Source organism: Falco biarmicus, chromosome 7 (genome assembly GCF_023638135.1).
Source record: "Falco biarmicus isolate bFalBia1 chromosome 7, bFalBia1.pri, whole genome shotgun sequence".
Taxonomy (NCBI): domain Eukaryota; kingdom Metazoa; phylum Chordata; class Aves; order Falconiformes; family Falconidae; genus Falco; species Falco biarmicus.
This window is the reverse complement of record NC_079294.1, coordinates 9,758,838-9,777,859: the sequence shown is the minus strand read 5'-3', so window position 1 is coordinate 9,777,859 and position 19,022 is coordinate 9,758,838. Positions and strand designations below refer to the sequence as shown.

The 19,022-nt window shown below is 56.3% G+C and overlaps 1 protein-coding gene across 1 annotated transcript; it reads right to left on the bottom strand.

The window, feature by feature from the left end:
• Positions 1 to 1,285: 1,285 nt before the first annotated feature.
• Positions 1,286 to 18,386, bottom strand: SYNDIG1L (synapse differentiation inducing 1 like). The gene is made up of 4 exons (XM_056347672.1): positions 17,790 to 18,386; positions 6,100 to 6,556; positions 4,725 to 4,862; positions 1,286 to 3,000 (listed from the first exon to the last, which is right to left on the bottom strand). The coding sequence occupies exons 2-4, from the start codon at positions 6,526 to 6,528 to the stop codon at positions 2,842 to 2,844; spliced, it is 726 nt and encodes a 241-aa protein (XP_056203647.1). The 5' UTR covers positions 6,529 to 6,556; positions 17,790 to 18,386; the 3' UTR covers positions 1,286 to 2,841.
• Positions 18,387 to 19,022: the final 636 nt, after the last annotated feature.

Genomic DNA, 19,022 nt, shown 5'->3' with positions numbered 1-19,022 from the left:
GGGTTAGCTCTTCCCACTAGCAGGGTTTAGTTTAACGTTATTTTTGTTAAGCTCAATCAAATTTCTGGAGCTTGCATTTTCCCCGACTGCAGTGCCTTGTTGCCTTTTTGCTTCCTTCCCTTCTGCTCGGGCGGCTGCAGCAGATGCTGTGAGTCTATAATAAGTTATTCAGCAGCAGTCTCCATGCTGGTCCTCGGATTTCAATTTCCACATGTTTCCCTTCAGGCTGTTTCCAACTAATTTCCCCATTTGCATAATGCCCCCCTTAGGGATGCGCTGGCACAGCCCCTTCTCCCCCCCTTTGACAAGATCATCAGAGATTCAGGCTATTAGCGGAGAACACTTTAATTCTGTTGGCCCTTTAGCCCAGTCCTCCCCGATGTGTCTCCAATTAAAAAAAGACAGAGGTGAGTTGGTGTGCAGGGGGATGGGGTGCCCACGGAGAATGGGCTGGGGGCTGCTGGCCCCCCACCTACGGCAGCCCCTGGAGGGAACCAGCCAGCAGAATTACAGATTCAGAGGCAAACACAGTTTCTTATTGCTGATTGTGGTCCAGCAGCCCTGCCGGTTTTGTCTGGACCAGAATCGGCAGGAAGACCCCCAGCCCTGCCCCTGGCTGGGGGTGCTTGATGGGGAGAGATGGGGAGGGCTGTAGCTGGGATGGCACTGAGCTGGGGCGTGGGGGTGGGTCTGGTTGCCCCTGCTGCATGGGGACACACAGACATCCCCTCTCCTGAAAGAGCGCTCCTGTCCTGGGGGTTATTTGGAGGGCCAGGAAGGCTGAGCACATGCAGGAGAGGGGAATGAAACCCGTGCCTCGGCTGCTGGGTGAGGGTGCCCCCCACCTCTCCTCTCTAAGCCACCTTATCTCTTCTGGACACCCCAGCCCTTCCCTGCAAATTCCATCTCTCTCTGTCCAGCATCAGAAGCAAAACCTGCTTATTCCCTCCTGATGTTCGTATTCTTCTGCCCCTCCTCGAGCGCCTTTTATTTTGTGCTTCCACTACACAGAGAGCAGCCTGAACATACTCAGTGCTCCAGTCTCTCTCTCCCCCGCTAATTCTTGTCCATCCACACATGGCAAAAAGCCTACATCACCATCCCGCTCCCAGTGCTAGTTGCTGGCTCTGTTCTACATCGCAGTACATCTCCCTCTTGTTGCCCAGGCACCAGCTGGATTATAACTTCCTTCAGGAGCTGCATAAACACCTCCAGGTTTAAGCGAGCTCAGCACTCCTGCAAAGCTCACCTCTCCGCTACCCAGCTCCACATCCTTACAAACGGAGTCTTTCCTCCTGCTTTTTTTTATTAGCTCTTCCATGTTAGAAAACACGATGGGAACTTTCAGACCGGCTTCTGAACAGGTCTCTGATGTGCTTCTCTCTTTTTATGGCTCAAGTACAACAGCAATCGCAGACATTAACATGCTTCTTTAGGATGAAATGTACATTTGAATGGCACCCAGCTGGAAGAACATGCTACTGTCTCTTGCAGAGCCTGCTGCAGCCCGCCCAGAAACCCTGGGAAGGGGGCAATGGGAATCCAGAGTCTGCCTGCAGCCCCCTGCACATGGGGGAAGGAGGCAGCGTGGGAGCCGTGGCCAGGATGAGGGAGAGTCGAGGTGGATGCTGGGGAGCAGGGGCTGCTTTGGGGCAGTCATTGCCTTCACCCCCCCCTCTGAAGGACCTGTGTTGCTGACAATATACAAATTAGCAAAAGTAAGATGTATGTGGGGATGCATGGGATTTCCTCGTCAGCAGAGGCTTTTGGATGGATAGACATAACCCTCTCCAAGGCACGGGAAGAAATGTGTTGGGTTACTCCCTGTGTCCTAGGCTCTCTCCAAGTCTTCCCCCTCTCTGGATCTCACCCCCGTACAAAGAGCACTCCCACCCCAGGCTCCGTGTGTCAGATTGGCCTTTTCCTTCCACCCCTCTCTGTGTGCAGGGTCCTGACCTAGTGCCAAGAGTGGAGTCCTTCAGGCCCCCACCCTCCCAGGTCACTTCTTGGGTAGAAATTGCCATTACAAGCCTTTTCAGGGCCCAGCACTGTGGGACACAAACCTTATGGGGGCTTCAACTCGCAATTATCATGACAGTCATTATTAACGAAGAGAAAACCTTGCTGTCTTTGCCAGCTTGTTCCAACAATGGGAGTGATGGAGTACAACCACCAGCCTGGCTTTCTTCTTGTTTTTGATCTGGGATGGGCCAGCAAGTAGGATCAGGGGTCTGTCTGCAGAGGGATGCGGAAAGCATGCCCTATTGGTTATGTTCATGCTGTGTCCTCCTGCTTCGCTGCGGTTGAGGGGCCAGCTGCCGCCCTGTGGCACTGAAATGAGAATGTTTTCCCCATCGTGGGAGACTGGAGACCCCACCAGGAATGCAGCTTCCCAGAAGAAAGAGCTGTCATTCCCTGGCACCATATCCCCTCTCCTCCCTGTGTGCCCCGTTTGTGAGCCAAGCCTGGGCACCGGCGGTGGATCTCCCAGCTGCAGGGCTGGGAGGGGAAGCCATGGCCCTGGATCAGGAGTGGTGGCACCAGCCCAGCAGCAGTACGCAGCGTCTCTCCTGGAAGTCTCCTACCAGGCAAATGTGCTCCTCCTGGTCCCAGCAGCCAGGCCAGTGCCCAATTCCCTGTTGTCAGATGGTGGCACCCCACAGCCTCGCAGAGAATGGGGGTCTGCTGTTTGCCTGAAAGGGGAGAGACCCTGTGCGGGGCATCGGGCCGGGGTCCTGCTGTGCAAGCAACCCTTGCAGGTGCTGGTGCCCTGTGCTCCGCCGGAAAGCTCGATCCCAGGAGGGCTGGTGTCCAGGGACGGCGCTGACGTGCAGGTGGCAGCTATACGTGGCCCCCTTTGGAGAGATAAGCGATCAGTGCTACCACCACCCCAACGTACACTCCTGTGCCGATGGTTATGGAGAGCGCAGCGAGGAAGAGAGCTCGGCGCGAAGCTGAACTGGCCAGGTGGAAATCTCCTTTGGAGACAGCCTTGCTAGTCTGGAAGGAGAAGAAACGCTCATTGCTCACAGCTGTACCGACCTGGCTTTTTAGCCTGCTTGCAGTCATTTCACTGCTGAGTCAGCCCCCCTTCCCATGAAGGCTGAGGACAGACAGCAAGACACAGAATCATAAAGTCATTTAGGCTGGAAAAGGACTTTAAGATCATCAAGTCCAACCGTTGACCCAGGACTGCCAAGTCCACCACCACGAAACCATGCCTCCAAGCACCACCCATCAGTCTGGGAGGGCTTCACACAGCAGTGCCACCTACACACATCTCCCTGTGGATTTTGCCTCCAAGGGAAGCGCGGGCTTTGGCTGTTTGTCTGAAAGCCCCAGCCATCTGGGTGCTCAGCCAGAGTGGTGAGCGGGTGGCTGGACCCTCCTAAGACCAGGCAAATGGCCGGTGCATGGGGTGGTGGCTGTGTGGTACCGACTAGATACCCGTATACCCTATACAGACGTATAGCGAGTACCCTAGTCTCAGGGAGCTGACTCCAGGCAGCGTGGCCTGTTGGTCCGGCTGTGCTGCCACTTGATCTTGCTTGCCTGAGGTTTTCAGTTGAAGCCTATTTGCCGTAGAAGGGCTGATGGAGTCAGCGACGGAGACAGACGTGGGTGTGGACTCTTTGAGCTGGCATCTTCCAGCTTCCCTGAGTGCTCAGAGCACACTCAGAGCTACTCTTGGTATTACCTACTATTTGTGTTCGAGTTGCCATGTGGAGATCAGGACACTCACTGTGCACAGACATGGAATAAAGAAATGGTCCTTGCCTCAGCGGGTGGTAGTTATAGCAAATGGAACCAAATATAAATTGCACCGAGTACATCATCACGTGGAAAGTGCACTGTGCTACCCTGCACCACGTGGAAAAATGCAAAATCAGTCACTCCTTGGGGTCTTAATCATTTAAAGCTTTCCCTGCTTCTCACCGCCTCTGTGCCAGGTACTCATGTTATATACTTTTCCATTTCTGTTTCTATCCTCTTGATTCAACTTCTTAATGCCTCCCCCCCATCTATTCTTGGTACAGCAGCATCTATGCAAACTTAGAGTAAATCCCCTGGCTCTGCATGAATTATTCTGGGTCAACAGTAATGTAAGTGAGCCCAGGCTCTGCACTAAGCCCTCAAGAAGGCAGCAGCTCCTCTGAGGAGGTGCAACCCGAAGGTCATCGCCCTCTCCAGCCTCTGCCAGCCTGGCATTGACTCACACAGCTTAGCCAACACACGTCAGAAACAAGTGCCAAGAGAGGAGCTGCAGTGCGATGCGGCCACCAGGCTCCTCTTTGTGTCCGGTCTCCAGAGCAGCCTGACTCCCAGGGCATGAGCGGCTGGGTCATGGTGCAGGACCTCTGCACTACTGGCGAATTGGGAGGGCAGGTGGGAAAATGGCATTTTTCCAAGCCTGGCTGGAGGGTGAGAACCTGGACAGGGGGCCAAGGGGAGTCCCAGTTCCCTAAATAACACCCGAAAGATCCAAAGGAAAAGCCTGACCTCCAGCAACCCACGCAAGAACTGGAGGGCTTGCAACCCCACAGCAGTTGCGGAGACATCCAGGAGCCAGGAGGTCTCTTTGCCTTAGCTCTCAGGGATCTGGACATGGCACAGCGATGAGCCCTAGAGCCAGAAAGGTGTCCCGTCCCCTCCAGGGCTGCTGTGGCTTGCGGGGCTCTTGCTCCAGCACTCAGTGCACGCAGGCAAGCAAAGGGATCTCTTACCCCTTGGGAGAAGTAGAAGGCAGCAATCCCCAGGGGCCAGAAGCAGCACAGCATGGAGAAAAGGGCCAAGCCCAGGTGGTCCCGGGGGGGAAGCATCAGGAAATGGTCCTCACTGTCGCTGTCACTGGAGGAGTCGCTCTGCAAAACCAGATGGATTCAGCACATGCCCGCCTCCCCGTGCTGCCCTGCAGGCCGCGTCTCAGCCCCTCTCCTCCCAGCTCCTGGCCCCCTCATATATTCTCATACATTTCCCACCTGCAAATTCAAGGAGTGAGTTTCAAAAATATTTTCGCCTCCTCAGCCCAGTTTGATAAGAAAAATGTAGGTCAGCAAATTCAGGAGCAGAGTGGATTCTTGGCTCCCTGCCAGAGCAAATGCTGAGCTCGCTTGCTGGGGGTCTGGGATTTCCCTGGGAGATAGATAGTCTTAAACTGACATATCTTCAGCTTTGGCAGAACTGGCTGTTTGTCAGCTTAAACAAACTTAAACAAAGTGCCTTATCCCCATTAGGGACTAGGAGATCGATATCCTGCTAAACTAATTTAGCAAGTGAGGGAAAGCGGTTGAATTGGAGGCTCCATCACAGGGGCAAGGTGTCCCATCCCCTTAGCGAGCGCATTGCTCAGAGCGGCTGTGGTCAGCCCTCCTGCCTTGCGGCACCGCTCGGCCAGCCGCAGGGCAGCCTGGAAGGGATGTGTCTCGGTAGGGAAGGCACACAGAGGTGAGGACACCCCTGCTGCCATCTGAGAAGGTCACACCGGCGGCACCGAATGCAGCAGAGCCGTGCTGGGTCATCAGACATCAGCTCCAGCGGGCTCCTGGGACCTGCTCCCACTTCTCAAGGTGCTGGGTGATGTTCCCAGCCTCTGCACCGCTGTTCCAGCTGTGGTGGGGCACAGAGCACAGCGTGAGGCTGCTTTGTCAGCTCTCATTCCTCCTTCGCAGGATTCATCCTGTATATATAAAGCTTTCTCTCAGCTGCTGCCATCAGGCATGTGAATTTTGCTGTTATGCAAGGATTGCTATTTCCCCTTAGCTCGAGTGCCACCGCGGCAGCAGGCTGCCCTTGTCAAAGGGTCCCCATACCCCAGGGGTCCTGCAGAGATGGCCCCACCTCCCCTTCACTCCCAGCAGGCGTGTAGCCAGGCTGCCCTCGGGGAAGCTGACCTCCTTCTGAGGTCTGCAGTGAGGAAAAGGGAACAGAAGTGACAAGGAGGAAGAAGAAATACTGGGTGCACAGGGAGATGCTGGTGAGGTAGGACATGGTAGGGTTTGTGGGGGGAAGATCTGGGGAAAGAAGGGAGAATAAACGAACAAGAATTCGCGCCAATGGCCAGAGGAGGAGTCTGGTGCCATCCCACCTGGCAAAGCTCACCTCGTACTCCTGGAGCTCCTCTTCCTCCACCTCGTAGGACACAGTTTGGATGCGGATGTCGCTTTCTACCAGGCAGGACCCTTGTGCCTCCTGCCCGTCGGGACCTTCAGATGGAGCCTCTTTGCTTTCCGTAAAAGTGGTCTCGCAGCTTTCCATCTTGCTGTCTTTGGCCTTGAGAGCAGCCTCATCCTTCATGAGGATAAAACTGGGGCCATACAAGGCTTCAACAGCCAGCTGCAGGGAACTGGCATCCAGCAGCTGGTGAGTCCTGGCACCACCAGTGTTTTGGAAGATGTAGGAATACAGTTTCCCTTGGCAGTGATGACTGGGGTAGTCCTGGCTTTGATGCTGGTGGTAAGAATAGCTGCTGCGAAGGTGCCCGTTGGCCTTGGCCAAGAGCGGGTTTTGGAGCTCACGCACGCTCTCCATGCTGCTGGCAGCGGAGGGGGGAGCGATCCTGTGGGAGCAGATAGAGTGGGAGGGAGGAGGCTGTTATTTCAGCAAGGCAAGGGAGCAGAAAAGCCTCTCGCCCATGCAGAGCTGATGTCAAGATGAGGCTAGTGGGAACAGAAAGATGTGGCAATGCTGGAGGAAAAAAGAGCCCTCCCCACCTCTCCACAGCTTGAACGCTATCTCGGCAAACTGAGCATCTCTTCATCTCTCCCCAGCTGGTAGTAAGATAAGGATGCAGCCCTGCAACAAGATCATCTGATTCAGGCTGGATTAAGATGAGGATTTACTGTATCTATAATGCATCTTGAGACGGCCATGTGCAGCCTGACAGGAAAGGACCTACTGCATCTTTTCTGCTGGTTCATAACGCGTGTTGCGACAAAGCCTAACAGACAGCACAGAAGTAGATCAGAGGCTGACAGCCACTGGAGGGTCCTCCCTGACTTCCCAAAGCAGAGGGTCACACGGTGAAATTACAGCCCTCCAGGCGCTACATGTGCACCTAACTGGCTTTCAGGTACCCGGGAGGTTTTCTAGGATTCTTCCAAGGCTGAGCTGGGGCGAGAGCAGCAAGCCATCGAGGGAAGGCAGGAGGCTGCTGTGAGGACCTGGAGGTGGTGTTTAGGCTGGGGTGGGGAGGGCTGGATGCTCAGCCAGCCGTGTGGAGCAACATGGAGGGATGTGGAGGTTAAAGTGGAAACCCCGTGGGGTTTGACAGTTTAAGTAAATGACCCATCACATCAGAGCCCTCTTTAAACCAGCTTCACCCCTGGGTACAGCGGCGGCCGTGAAGCCCTGGCCCTGGGCCACCAGCTTCAGAAAATGCTGAGTTCAAATGGGATCCTCAGCTCCAAATGTCAACATGGGTTTCTTCCTCAGGGAAATTCAAGCCCCTTCTCCCTTCCTCCATTTCAGACTGCTGAAACCTCGTGCTGCTTTTTTTTTTTTTTTTTTTTTTTTTTTGGCATTAAAATTCCTGAGATGAAATATTTCATCCCCTTTTCTTCAGAGGAACATTTGCTATTTTGGCTTCCCAACACACCTTGGCACAAAGAAAATGTGTGGTGAAATATCAGCATTCCCCAGGAGAGAGAAACAATTACTACGCTCTTCAGTACCAGAGCTCTGTGTTTTACAGCCGCTCTCTAGCACATTCCGAGCTCCCAGACTGTACCACCTTATTGCCTTGCAACCCCAAATGTTCCTGCCCTCCTTAGAGGCTTCTGTCACTGCCTCCTCTGCAGGATGCTGTGTAGCAGACATGCTTCCACCTGCTATAGGGTTCCCGGAGGTGCACTAGGCTTTCTGATAGAAAGCACATCACCATGGCTTTAAATCTGTCCTCAAGCAGGAAATATAAACAAAGAATTTGAAGCTGAAGACTACAGAGAGTGAAAAGCCCAAGTGGTCCCATACCCTTGGCCAAACTCTGCCGTACCACACAGGTCTGAGTGCCATACCCAGTTTTAAATGACCCTTTCGATGGGCTTTGTACTGGCAATGGTTGTCACATTTTGAAAAGCTGCTCAGGAAAATGGAGCCATCCAAAAGCACTCTCATGCTGCTAAAATTCTGCACATTTTGGTGAATGCCCTCCACTTCTCCCTCCCCAAAACCATTCTCTGCTTTCTGCAGTCTCCCACCTTACTAATAAAACCTGTAATGGCTCATGCAGCAGATGGCCATGAAGTATTTTCAAAATATTTAAGGGAGATGCATATTTGCAGCACAGACGGTTTTATTTCCTGCACAGACCCAGAGAAGCTCAAAGCTTCATCCCAGTTTTCAGGCAAGGAAAGCACAAACCTCCTCTTTGCTTACCTCCACACGCAAATTAGATTCCCAATAAAATATCTTGGGTTTTAATGAAACAGTAAGAAGACACCACTTACTGAGTGTCATTTGAGAGCAGCAGCCCAAGCAGGAGCAGAAGCCCAGCTCTAGCAAGAGAAAGCTGACGGTTTTGGTAGGTCATTGACCCCTCATCTCAAGAAATGTTTCTGGCAGCAGCCTAGGGTAGGGAGGGATGGGATCTTGCTGGGAGCTGCTGGAGGGAGCTGGCTCCAAACACACTGAGAAATGCCACAGATGGGCTGCGGGCAGGCTGCCGTGCCGGGCAGCGGGCGCTGTCTGTGCGGGGGTTGCTGCTCTGCTCACTTCAGGTCTTCAGCAGGGGTTAGTGGAGGGGCAGAGCTGTGCGGCAGAGCCGTACGTTCACAGCAGCAAACGCTGGGAAACACTCAGAGCATGGCAGGAGGGAAGAAGGGAAAGGAGCCACGAGGAACTGGAAACCTGAAAGGCAGCCTGGGAGGTGCCAGGTATCACAGACTGAGAGAGTGCATCTGTGCAGCTAGACTGCTGCTGGACACGGACCCGGCTGACTGTGGGCATCCTGAAGGGGCTGGCTGTTGGGAGGGAGCTGGGCTGGCCTGGAGCTGGGGGGAAGAGACAGGGAGGGTTTGCAGGTAGCAAATATCCCAGGGTGAACATACCTTGGAAGAAGAACTATGGGTAGGAAAAGAAACAGTAGGAAAACGCTGCTGGAGCTCGGGGAAGTCTGTGAATTTGGTTTGGGCAGGGCTGAAGTCTTTGCCCCAAGGGAGCAGGGAAAGTCCAAACCTCTCTGGTCCTTCAAACTGCCCTGGGGCTGTCCCTAGAGCAAGGCTCTAAGGGGGCTGCTGCACCGCACAAAGCATGGACAGGGCAGGGCTACAGCTAGAAGATTTCAGTCCATGCTAGTCTTGCACCCTCTGGGATTATAAAAGATTTATCTGTACTAAACTCTCTTTTTCTTGCTGTCTTTCGCTCGCAGGAGTCAGGGACAATACTCTCCCTGGGAGCAGGATGGGGCACTAACAGGGCTGCAGGGGAAAAGTGCAGGAGGAATCTCACTGCGCTTCTCCTAAATAGGCAAAGAGACCCCCGACTGCAGCCCTAGCATCCAGTCCTGGCATTTGTCAGCAGTGGGGAGGGGATGCCAAGGGTCAGCGTCACAGCATGCTACAGCAGCATGCATGCTCGGCCCCGCTGGAAAGCAGCCAGGCTGAAACTTCCTCCTCTGATTGCTGTTGTGAAGAGTCCCCATGCTGGAGGGGTCAGAGATGCTTCCCACTCCTTAGTCACCAAGATCCCAGCATCGCATAGAGACGGTGCCTGTGTGCCCCAGCACGCGTGCTTGTGTACAGCAAACAGTCTGGGTTTGCAGGTGGAGATGAGGGCTATCAAACCTCTAGAGACGATGTAAGAGAGGGAATGGCAGGGAGGGTCAGGACCAGCACCGTGTGCACAGGCGCAGGGAAGGACAGAGCCAAACCAGCCCTGCTATCACTCCCAAACCTCATTTGGATTATCTGGATCCTGCAGTGAATTCAGCCACACAGGGACTTAATAAAGTAAACCTGGTAATAACCAGGCCTGGGTGAAGAGGAATGAAGTCAGCAGGTGAAAGCAAAGAAGCTGTAAAAGAAACTGAATTGGTGAAGAGTGGTCATTCTCCATCCTCATTACCAGCATGACTGGATAGCATGCACATCCATCAGCCCCACAGGGCCAGACTGGGCAGTACTGGCAGCAGGTAATGGTGGCGAGATGCTGTTAGGTGCACGGGGAGGATGCGCACGTACAAGTGTATGTGCACTGAGCCCGGGGGGGGGGGCTCACCTAGGAGGAGGCAGGCTCCTGTGCCCTGACTGAGCTGGGCTGTTGCTGCAGCCCTACCATGGAGACTAAGGGCTGCTAGCTCCCTACGGAACTGCCTTCCCCATTGCACGGCCACTCCCCTACCCTCCCGGTGGGGCAGGGCCCCCACGCTCCCCAGGCTGGGCGCAGCGGTCCCCAGCAGAGTGGGAAATGCACAACTGCATTGTGTACTCCCAGCTTCTCCAGCTAAGTACTGGATAAAAGGAGCCAAAACAAGGCACGAAAAGAAAGAGGTAGCAAATTTAGCTTTGTGCTTCATGGATCTCACCTCCACGCCACATGCACTGGGGCAGTCCAGGTCCCCTTGGGACCACCTGGAGTGTTCTCCTGCAACACGAGAGGTGCTGAGGTTGCTGGCCACCCCTGCTGGCAGCAGCACAGCCCTCAGAGAGACCCTGGGCACAGATGCTGGCTATGATAAGCCCAGTTAATGATGAATAAAGTAGCTGTTCCAGAAATCAATCATTATTTAATTGTCCTGTCAAGCAAACACTCTGCCTTGCTTTCCAGGCTCATTAGCAGGTTGTGACTGCGTTGCATGTCCCCAGACTCCCGCGCGAGAAGGTTAGCCCATCCTGGCCAAAGGCCTTCTCCTTCAGGACAGTGCCTTCAGGGAGCTGTGCCCTGCTGCGCTGCCATGCCCCAGCTGGTCCGAGGGCTGGGGACAGTGTGAACAGGCATTCCTGACCCAGCTGATGGGAAGCAGCAGCATGGCCAGGTACAGCTGCCATAGCCCCAGGGCAGAGGTGGGTCCACTCCTGATGGAGCAGAAAAAAGCAGATGTGTCTAGCACCCTTCTCAGAGCCCAGGCCCTCCTGGAAGCTCTCAGGAGGTGCTTTGGGGCTTCTAGGCAGAGGTCCAAGCCCTGTCAGGGCACAGTACCTCTGCCTCTGAGCATCCAAGCTTGCAATTCTGCCCAAGAGAAAACCAGCTTGCAAAGGCTCTGAGAAGCAAAGGCAAGAATCACCACAGGGAATTGGCAATTTGGAGAGGGAATATGAGGATGAAGGAAGGGCTGTGAGGGCTCATGGACAATGTGCCTGGCAGGGGTGGACCAAGCCCTCTCTCAGCCCCCAGGAGCACAGCGGGGGCAGCAGTGGGAAGGGAAATGGTGGGCCAGAGGCATGGGGCGAGTAGAGCAAAACAATGTCTGAGCCAGGCAGAGAGCTGGGCCATGGCCACCGGGATGGAGAAGAAAGAAACTGTGTGGAGCTGCCGGAGAGGAAAGCGTTGGTGAGGACCAGGAGGGAACGGAGAGGGTGACACAGAGCCCGTGGACATAGATTAGAGGGAAGATAGCTGAGGCTTTTTTGACGTAGAGCATCTAATTCACAACTTTCATGCAGCTAGTTTGATAGAGCTGGAATGGAGTGAATAAAGTGCTTGTTCTGATCTCCTGACAGGTAGAGAGCCAGTGCCTCGGCAATGGGCTCCAGGCTCCAACAGAGACTAAATTGCTCTGAGAATTGGGATGCGATGGGCTGCTTTTCAAGGTTCGCAAGTCAAATTGGGCAATTTCCAGGTGGAAATCGAGTCTTTATTCTCCAGGATAAAAATGTTTCTCTGCAGCACTGTTTCGACCCAGCTGTGCTCAGAGCTAAGGCATTGCTCCTAATGGTACGCACCAGCAAATCCATGCCCGGGGCTAGCGAGGAAGAGCCGGGCTGCTTCCGGAGGAGCCGTGCCAGGGGCTGTGCAGGGCTGTGGCTACCCGCACCGCCCTGTCCCCAGCCCCAGGTGCCATGAGCATCAGCAGGGGAGCAGCGTGAGCTCCATCGCCCCCAAACCCCGGAAAGACACGCTGCTGACACCCAGCCTCGCCCCGGGGGGGGCTCGCTAGCAGCCTGCGCCCTGCCGCTGTGGCACCGGGGCCGGCGGGGCGCCTGTGGCAGGCTGCCGGCGTGTTGCCCACCGCCGGGCGAGCCCCCCCAGCCCCGCAGCCAGCCCCCAAGCAGTGCCCGGCACTTGGAGAGGTGGCCGCTAGATGTCCCAGGCGCTCCACGCAGCGCCGCCCGCTCGGGCCGCCGCACCGCCCCGGGGCCGCGCAGCGCGGGGGTCCCGGCCGCCGCCCCCCGCCCCAGCGGCACGGTGGGGCCAGGCCGGTGCCTGCAGGCAAAGCCCCCGGGCCCAGCGCCTCCACGTCCTCGGGCACGGCTACACCGCCTCAGCACCCCCCGGCCGCCTGGAGCTGAGCGCGGATGCGGCCACGAGATGTGTCCTGGTGGGATGCCCCCTCCGCGCCCCCCAGGCAAGGGGGAGCAGGGAAGAGCACAGCGAGCTGGTGAGGGGGGGAAAGAGGGAGCGTGGAAGTGTGATGGTAATAAACCACATGGCTGTGTGGGTGGCTAGGTGTGTAATTAGCAGGTTTGGACTCTCTCAGCATCCTTTTTTTAGCTGGAGGTGCAAACAAATAAATCAGGTGGCTGGCAGAAGTTTCTGTAGGCCGTCCTGGGTGTGGGTCTCCTGGGTCTGTGGGGTCGGGGGGAGAGGGGGCAACACGGGGGGGCTGCTCCTTGGGGCTTCCCAGTGCTGGAGGGCAGCGGAGTGGCCATGGGGCAACCCCCTGAGCAGAGCAGAGAGGGTGGCCTGCAGAGAGGCTGGCAGCGTTGTGCCATGGAAGTGGGCCAGGACAGAACCAGGGATGGACAAGTTCTGGAGGTGCCACCAGCCATGCTGGAGCATCCCTCTCAGCCTTGGGGTGCTCCTGCTGGATTTGCAGCCTTCAACCCTGCAGTACCCTCAACAACAAGCCCCCGTGAGGGGCTTCGAAGGGGCACAAGATGCCAACCAAATTGATATGATTGATAACTCTAGCTGGAGGCTTCTTCACATTCCAGTTTGGGGACTGAGCAGGGTTGTTCAGAGGCAGTGGAGATCAGGGTGATGGCTCCCACATGGGGAGGCTGTGAGGCTGTCACTCAGCATCTCCAGCCCTTTGAGGCATCAGCCACCTTGGGCGGCTTGGGAGGCTGTCAGGCTCTGACTGCTCATCTCAGCCACAAAATGCCAGCCCAGGGTCAGGGAAGAGTGAGTTTCCCTGCTTGCTGCAGCATCCAAATCACTGGCCTGGAGAAATGTGAGCTCAGATTTGGTCTAGGCTTCAGTCTTCTCCTCCTCAGCTCAGGACCACCCTAAGGAAATATCCTAGGGCTGCTGTCTGGAGAGAGGGGCATTGGCACCTTACCCTCAACGTCAAACTCCTACTTAGAAACATCCATTCCTGTAGAGCTACTGGGAGCCAAGCTCACTGACCTCAGGGAAGCAAAACTCTTCCAGCACAGAGGCAGCCCCATCCTTTGCTGAGACCAGGCTCCCTGCCTGGGGTGCCCGAAGGGACACCAAGTATCCCACAGGAGTCCTCACAGAGGTCCACCAAGACAACGTGTTTATTACCAGGACATTCTCACTGCTGCTGGAAGATGCACAGAAGCTCCTGCTTGTGGATTGAAATTTTGCTCATGTCTCATTGTCCTGCGCTAACAGTTACAGCCCTCAGTTTCACATCAGGTTTTATCTGTCTCCTTTTATACCCAGTATTGAACTGGACACAGTGGATATCCTAGATGGGTCCACTTTCTTTTTCTGGCTTGCCCCATTTCATCCATACCCTTTGATCCAGTCCCATCATTTCCACTTCAAGGCTCTTCTGCCTGTGAAGTCCCTTTCATGTCTACTGCTGCCCCAGGACCCTGTATCCCATCCTTCCCGCAGCTCCCTCCCCACAGACCACTCTGGGCTGCCTGGTCCCGTCGCAAAGGGGGAGCATCATCCTCAGGGAGCAGCGATACCCTGTGCTGGAGCACACCTGTGCCTTGTGCTCCCCTCCAGGACCAGCCCTGCGCCCCTCAGCTCTCCAGCCCCGCCTGCCCCAGGGCTGTCCCTGGGGTCCATGCCCTGGGGATGCTGTCCCTGCCACAGCCTGTCACCCAGCACAGAAGTGATCTGGCAGATAGGACCTGGCTTTCTTCCAGGTGAGAGACCCAAGAGGGGGACAGGGACATAGCATGCAGCAGGCTTTGGGGGGACAGAGAGATGTCCCCCCCTTCGCAGCTGTGGCTTGCTGACAGAGCAGCTTAGCTGCGGCACCTAACTCTATCCTCACATCTCTGCAAATCCCCCTCCTATCAATCGAAGCTGGCAATGTAAAGCGGCTGTTAAGGACTGCTCATTTGTCTCTGCTTAAAACATATCCGTACTCAAATGATTCATAACCACCCTGAAGGCTAGCGCATGCCAGCACCCCTCCTTTCCCCACCATCCTGTTTATTTTATCCACGATCTGCCTGCTTTCAGCTCAGGGCTATTTCCACTTTGCTTACTGTGGCCCAATTCTCCTGGGGATTCACAGGGCTCCTCTACAGTTCAGATGTTTAATTCATTTGCCAATGATCTGCTCTCTCTTTAAAAATGAAGTTATGCTGTGGAGATGACACCTTTCGAGCTTACTTTTCCAAACCCTAAGTTTCCAAACACAGCCTGTATTTATCAGCAGCAAGGTGATCTCCTTGGTCTAGCTAATAAGTGGATTGCTCTCTTCCCACTCCAGCCAGTGGCTGCAGACCCAGACAAACTTCAAGGTGTTAAATTATTACCCAGGTCAATAGGTTCAATCCAAATCAAATGTTGAGCCTCTCTTTCATATTTGTTATTGCCAAAGAAATTGAATCTTTGTGTGGAGATGTGCGCCCTGCATGTAAGGAGGGGCAGTTCCCGCTGGCGGGAGCTATAGGAGATATTTATTCTGTCTTCAGGAATATGATGAGAGGAAAGGCAGCAGCTGCCCCCAGGCGTCTCACAGCTCTTGTCTGCCCTGCAGTCCAGAGCAGATAGGAGTGTGCAGAGGATGATGCTAAAGTATCTTCTATATGGTATGGAAAGAGATGCTACAAAACAACACTACAAAATTTTCTTTACCATGGCCCTGTCAAGTCCCAACCATGCCTTGCTGAGGGGCCTTCTGGGCTGCTCCTGCCTTGGCTGTGTGGATACTTTCTCTCTCTGCCTGGTCTGTTTCTTTTCCTTGCCCACGTTACCACTGGAGTTAGATCACCCTTCCTGGGACAGGGTTCAGGCTGCTGCTTGCACCCGCCCGGAGTCATAGCATGCTGTAGGAGGTGGCTTTTCTCTGGGTCAGCAGCACTGGTGGTCCCACACAGGCTGAGCGAGGACATCCCAGTCACGCTGCTTCCCTCACAGTGTGTCTCTGCAGCACAGGGATGAACTCCAGTACCCTGCCACCTTGGAGGCCCTGGGAAGCCAGGAGCATTTGCAGAGAAACCTCCATGCAGCTCAGGAGCAGCACCGGTGTGGCTGCCACATGTGGAATCATTGCACCTCTGAACTGATGCACACATGCAGGCCAATTTTTCACGCCAACAGTTGAGTTTCCAAACAAAGAGCTTAGGGGGACAAATCCTGTGACCAGCTCTAGTTTTCAAAAGATACCTAAAAGCGTTTCACTCCAGAAGGAATCTAGTTTAAGTGATGCACCTGAGAAATGCTGGGAATCAGTGACGCCTTCCCTTCCAGGCTGAGGAAAGCATTTGGGCTGATTTGCTGCCTTTTTTACTTGACAGAGAAGCAGTAACAGAAAGACAATTTGGAGGAAATCTATAATGAACTGTTCCCCCTCCCCCTTCTCTAATGCTTTGTGCCCTTCAGCCAGAAAAGTCAGTCATTTGCCCATCTCTGATTCTACAGACAGAGAAATACTGGCTGAAAACCTTGCCTGAAATTACCCCTAAAAGCGGCAGCAGAGCCGCATCCTGCAAGCGGTGCCTGGCAGTCCCAGGCTGGGGCACAGGGCTTTAGAAAATAGGCAGAAAAGGGCCCAAACCTGCTTAATTCAGAGACCGTGCTTGCAAGGGAGCTGGAAAACAATTCCAAGCATGGATATTAAATGGGAGGGAGGGTGATGAAGGGGTAGGAGAGAACTGGGGAAGGTGCACAGTGTATCAGTGGCTGGGGTCTAACACTGATGGGGACGGGGACAGGATGGCACTGGGGGTACCCAGCAGGGAGCGTGGTGGGCAGGAAGAGCAGAGCTTTGGGCTACCGTTCGAGGTTGAGGATGCTCCTGGGAAGCTGTAAGCACATCCCATCCCATGCAGAGGGGCCGTGAAGGTGGCAGCTGAACCACGAAGGCCTGAAGTGACCATGCCCGTGCTGGGGGGTCATGCCTACAGCCTGCAGGCTGCTCGGCCACAGGCTGCCGGGCCAGGCAGGACTGGCCGTGCCGGGGCTTGCTCCACCGTGCTTGCAGGTGGCACAGGGGGATTTCAATGGGCAAGTTTTTGCTGAGCGCCTGGTTCTCTCCGCAAGCGACAGTGAAGTCTGCAGGCTGGGCTGAGGGCAGGGAGGGGTTGGGTACCACGCAAGAGCAGGTATCTGCTGTACAAATTCACCATGCCGGAGCTGCAGCAAATTACTCATTCTTTAATAATAGTGTTTATTACCTGCTTCTGATGGTGGTTCAGGGAGCCAAAGCGAAGTAGATCCAGCTCCCCGAAGCTTTAGCTCTGCCAGCCATTTTCACGACACAAGAAACTTTTGCCGGAGAAATGCAGTCACTACATTTTAGCTTGGGCAATTCTTTCTCCTAACAGTCTACAAAGTAACCAGTTATTATCCCCCAGAGACCAAGGCTTTTTTTTTTTTCCTCCTTCTGCGTTGCAGGCAGGCTCAGACCCTGCTCCTCCAGTTATCCCTGGCATTTACATAAAGCTGCCTTCCTCCTGGGAAAAAGGTTTTTTACTGGTGGTAAATCCCGAGCTCCTGAAAAGGGAATTTTTAATTTTTGTTCTTTTTTCCCCAGAAGCAAAGCAGGCAGCCCAGTAGAGTGGCTCCGGGGAGAGCAGCACGGCTTTTGTGAAACCTGCAGCAGCTTCAGAGAAGGAATTATAAACAGGCACTGGGCAGAGATGGAAAGCGCTTCCCTTTGAAACTCCTGAAGGAGCAGCGGCTCTTCCCGCAGACGCAAGCCGGGAGGGTGTCCGCAGGGCTACGGGGGGACGGTGCTGCTCAGGGCAGTCGTTTCGCTGGCACAATTCACGGGCAAGAGCCCTCTGGACCGAGGTCCCCGGGCTGTTCCCCTGCCCCGCCGCATCCCAGGGATGCGCAGCCGGGGTGGGCGGCAGCGGGGTGGCCCCGTCGGCTGCTGAAGCCCCGCAGCAGAAGGAAAACAACCCCCGAAGTTCAGCCAGCGGCTGCCGGGGAGGGACCCCCGATGGCTAGCCGGCTCCAAGGTGCCATTGCAGTTCCTCTACCATACCCGGCCTCCAAAACTTTTGCCGAAAACCCTACATTTCGCCCACCGCCCAGCCTCTAATAAGGTAGCGTTGTCCCGCTTGCTCCAGGTCGCAGCCTTCCGTCTTTACAGCCGCCCACGCATTTTCCGACCGCCACCCCCCCACCCCGGGGTGGCCAGCTCGAGCCGGGCTGCCTTTCCCAGGGGACCCGCTGCCCCCCGATGCGAGCAGCCTGGGGACCAACGCCCGCCCCCCCGGACCGCCGCCCGAGCTGGGTGCGCGGGTCCTTACCTGCGTGCCGGGCAGGGCTCAGCCGCCAACTTGCGGCGGCGGCGGCAGGAGCGGAGCGGCGGCGGCGGGCATGCCCACGGCCGGCGGCGGGGTGTCCGGGGCGGGCGGCGGCCCCTGCGGCGGGGGGGCCGGGCCGGGGGCCGGCGGGGAGCGGCGCGGCGGAGCCCCAGCCGGTGCCGGGGTGTGCGGCAGCGCGGCGGGCCCCGAGCGGCGGCGGCGGAGCCCTCTAGCTGCGGCAGGGCCGTACTTCACCGCCGTGCCCGGGGACTCCGCGCTGGCTGCCGCACGCCGGCGGCGGCACCGCCAACCGGCTGCCCGGGGGTCGCCGATGGGAGCCGGGCCCCGCCGCCCAGCGGCTCCCGGCGCGGTTTCGCCTCCTGCTGCTGCAGGCGCCGCGGCAGGAACGTCTGCTCCGGCTGCGCTGCCCAGGGTACAGCCCTGCCCCAGCCAGGGGACACCCCGCGCCGGCCAGCGGAGTTTAAAGGGGAAGGATAAACGACATTCCTCCCTGCCGGTGCTGGGGGGTGTGTCAGGCAGCCCGGCCTGGAGGCTGCACCCCCGGAGCAGGCGGCTCCTTTGCTGGCTCAGCCAGGTGTTTTTCTGCCCTGCTCCGTAAGGACCCGGGTGGGATGTTGATTTGCCTCACGCACACCTGAGTATCACTCCGCTTAGTTAATTCGGAGTTAATCCTGATTTGCACCAGCGCAGCCAGAGCCGACGCCGCAGCCCCCCCCCCCCCTTCCTGCACGCCCCCCCCCCGCCATCCCAGTCAATGTCCCGGGGAGACCGTGCTGCTCCCTCTGCCCCCGCAGCTCCCCGAGCCCTGCGCTGTCCCCCAGCTTGCTCCTAATCCCCCCCAGTGACCCCTCAGCGCCTGCCCCCACATCAGGAGCACCGGGACAACTGCTGGCAGATACACACACGGCTGAAGCCCGGTTCAGCCGGGCATGAAACCCGGTCCAGACCCGCTGGAGCATGGGCGGAGAGCTGCCTGCCATCACCCATGCCCAGTGCTGCTACTGCACTGCGCAGACCCAGGTGTGACCCATGGCCACCCGTGCCCACCACCCACACTACTGGCAGGCACCCCTCGCAGCCCGTGCCAGGGTCCCCTCGGGACCACACCGTGGCTTCTCAGCACAACGTGCCTTTCTGGAGGTCCAGGCTTGTCCCCAACACCTCCCAGCTTCTTCCAGGTGCTGAGCTGATGGGTGATGGGTTGTGCGCTAGAGC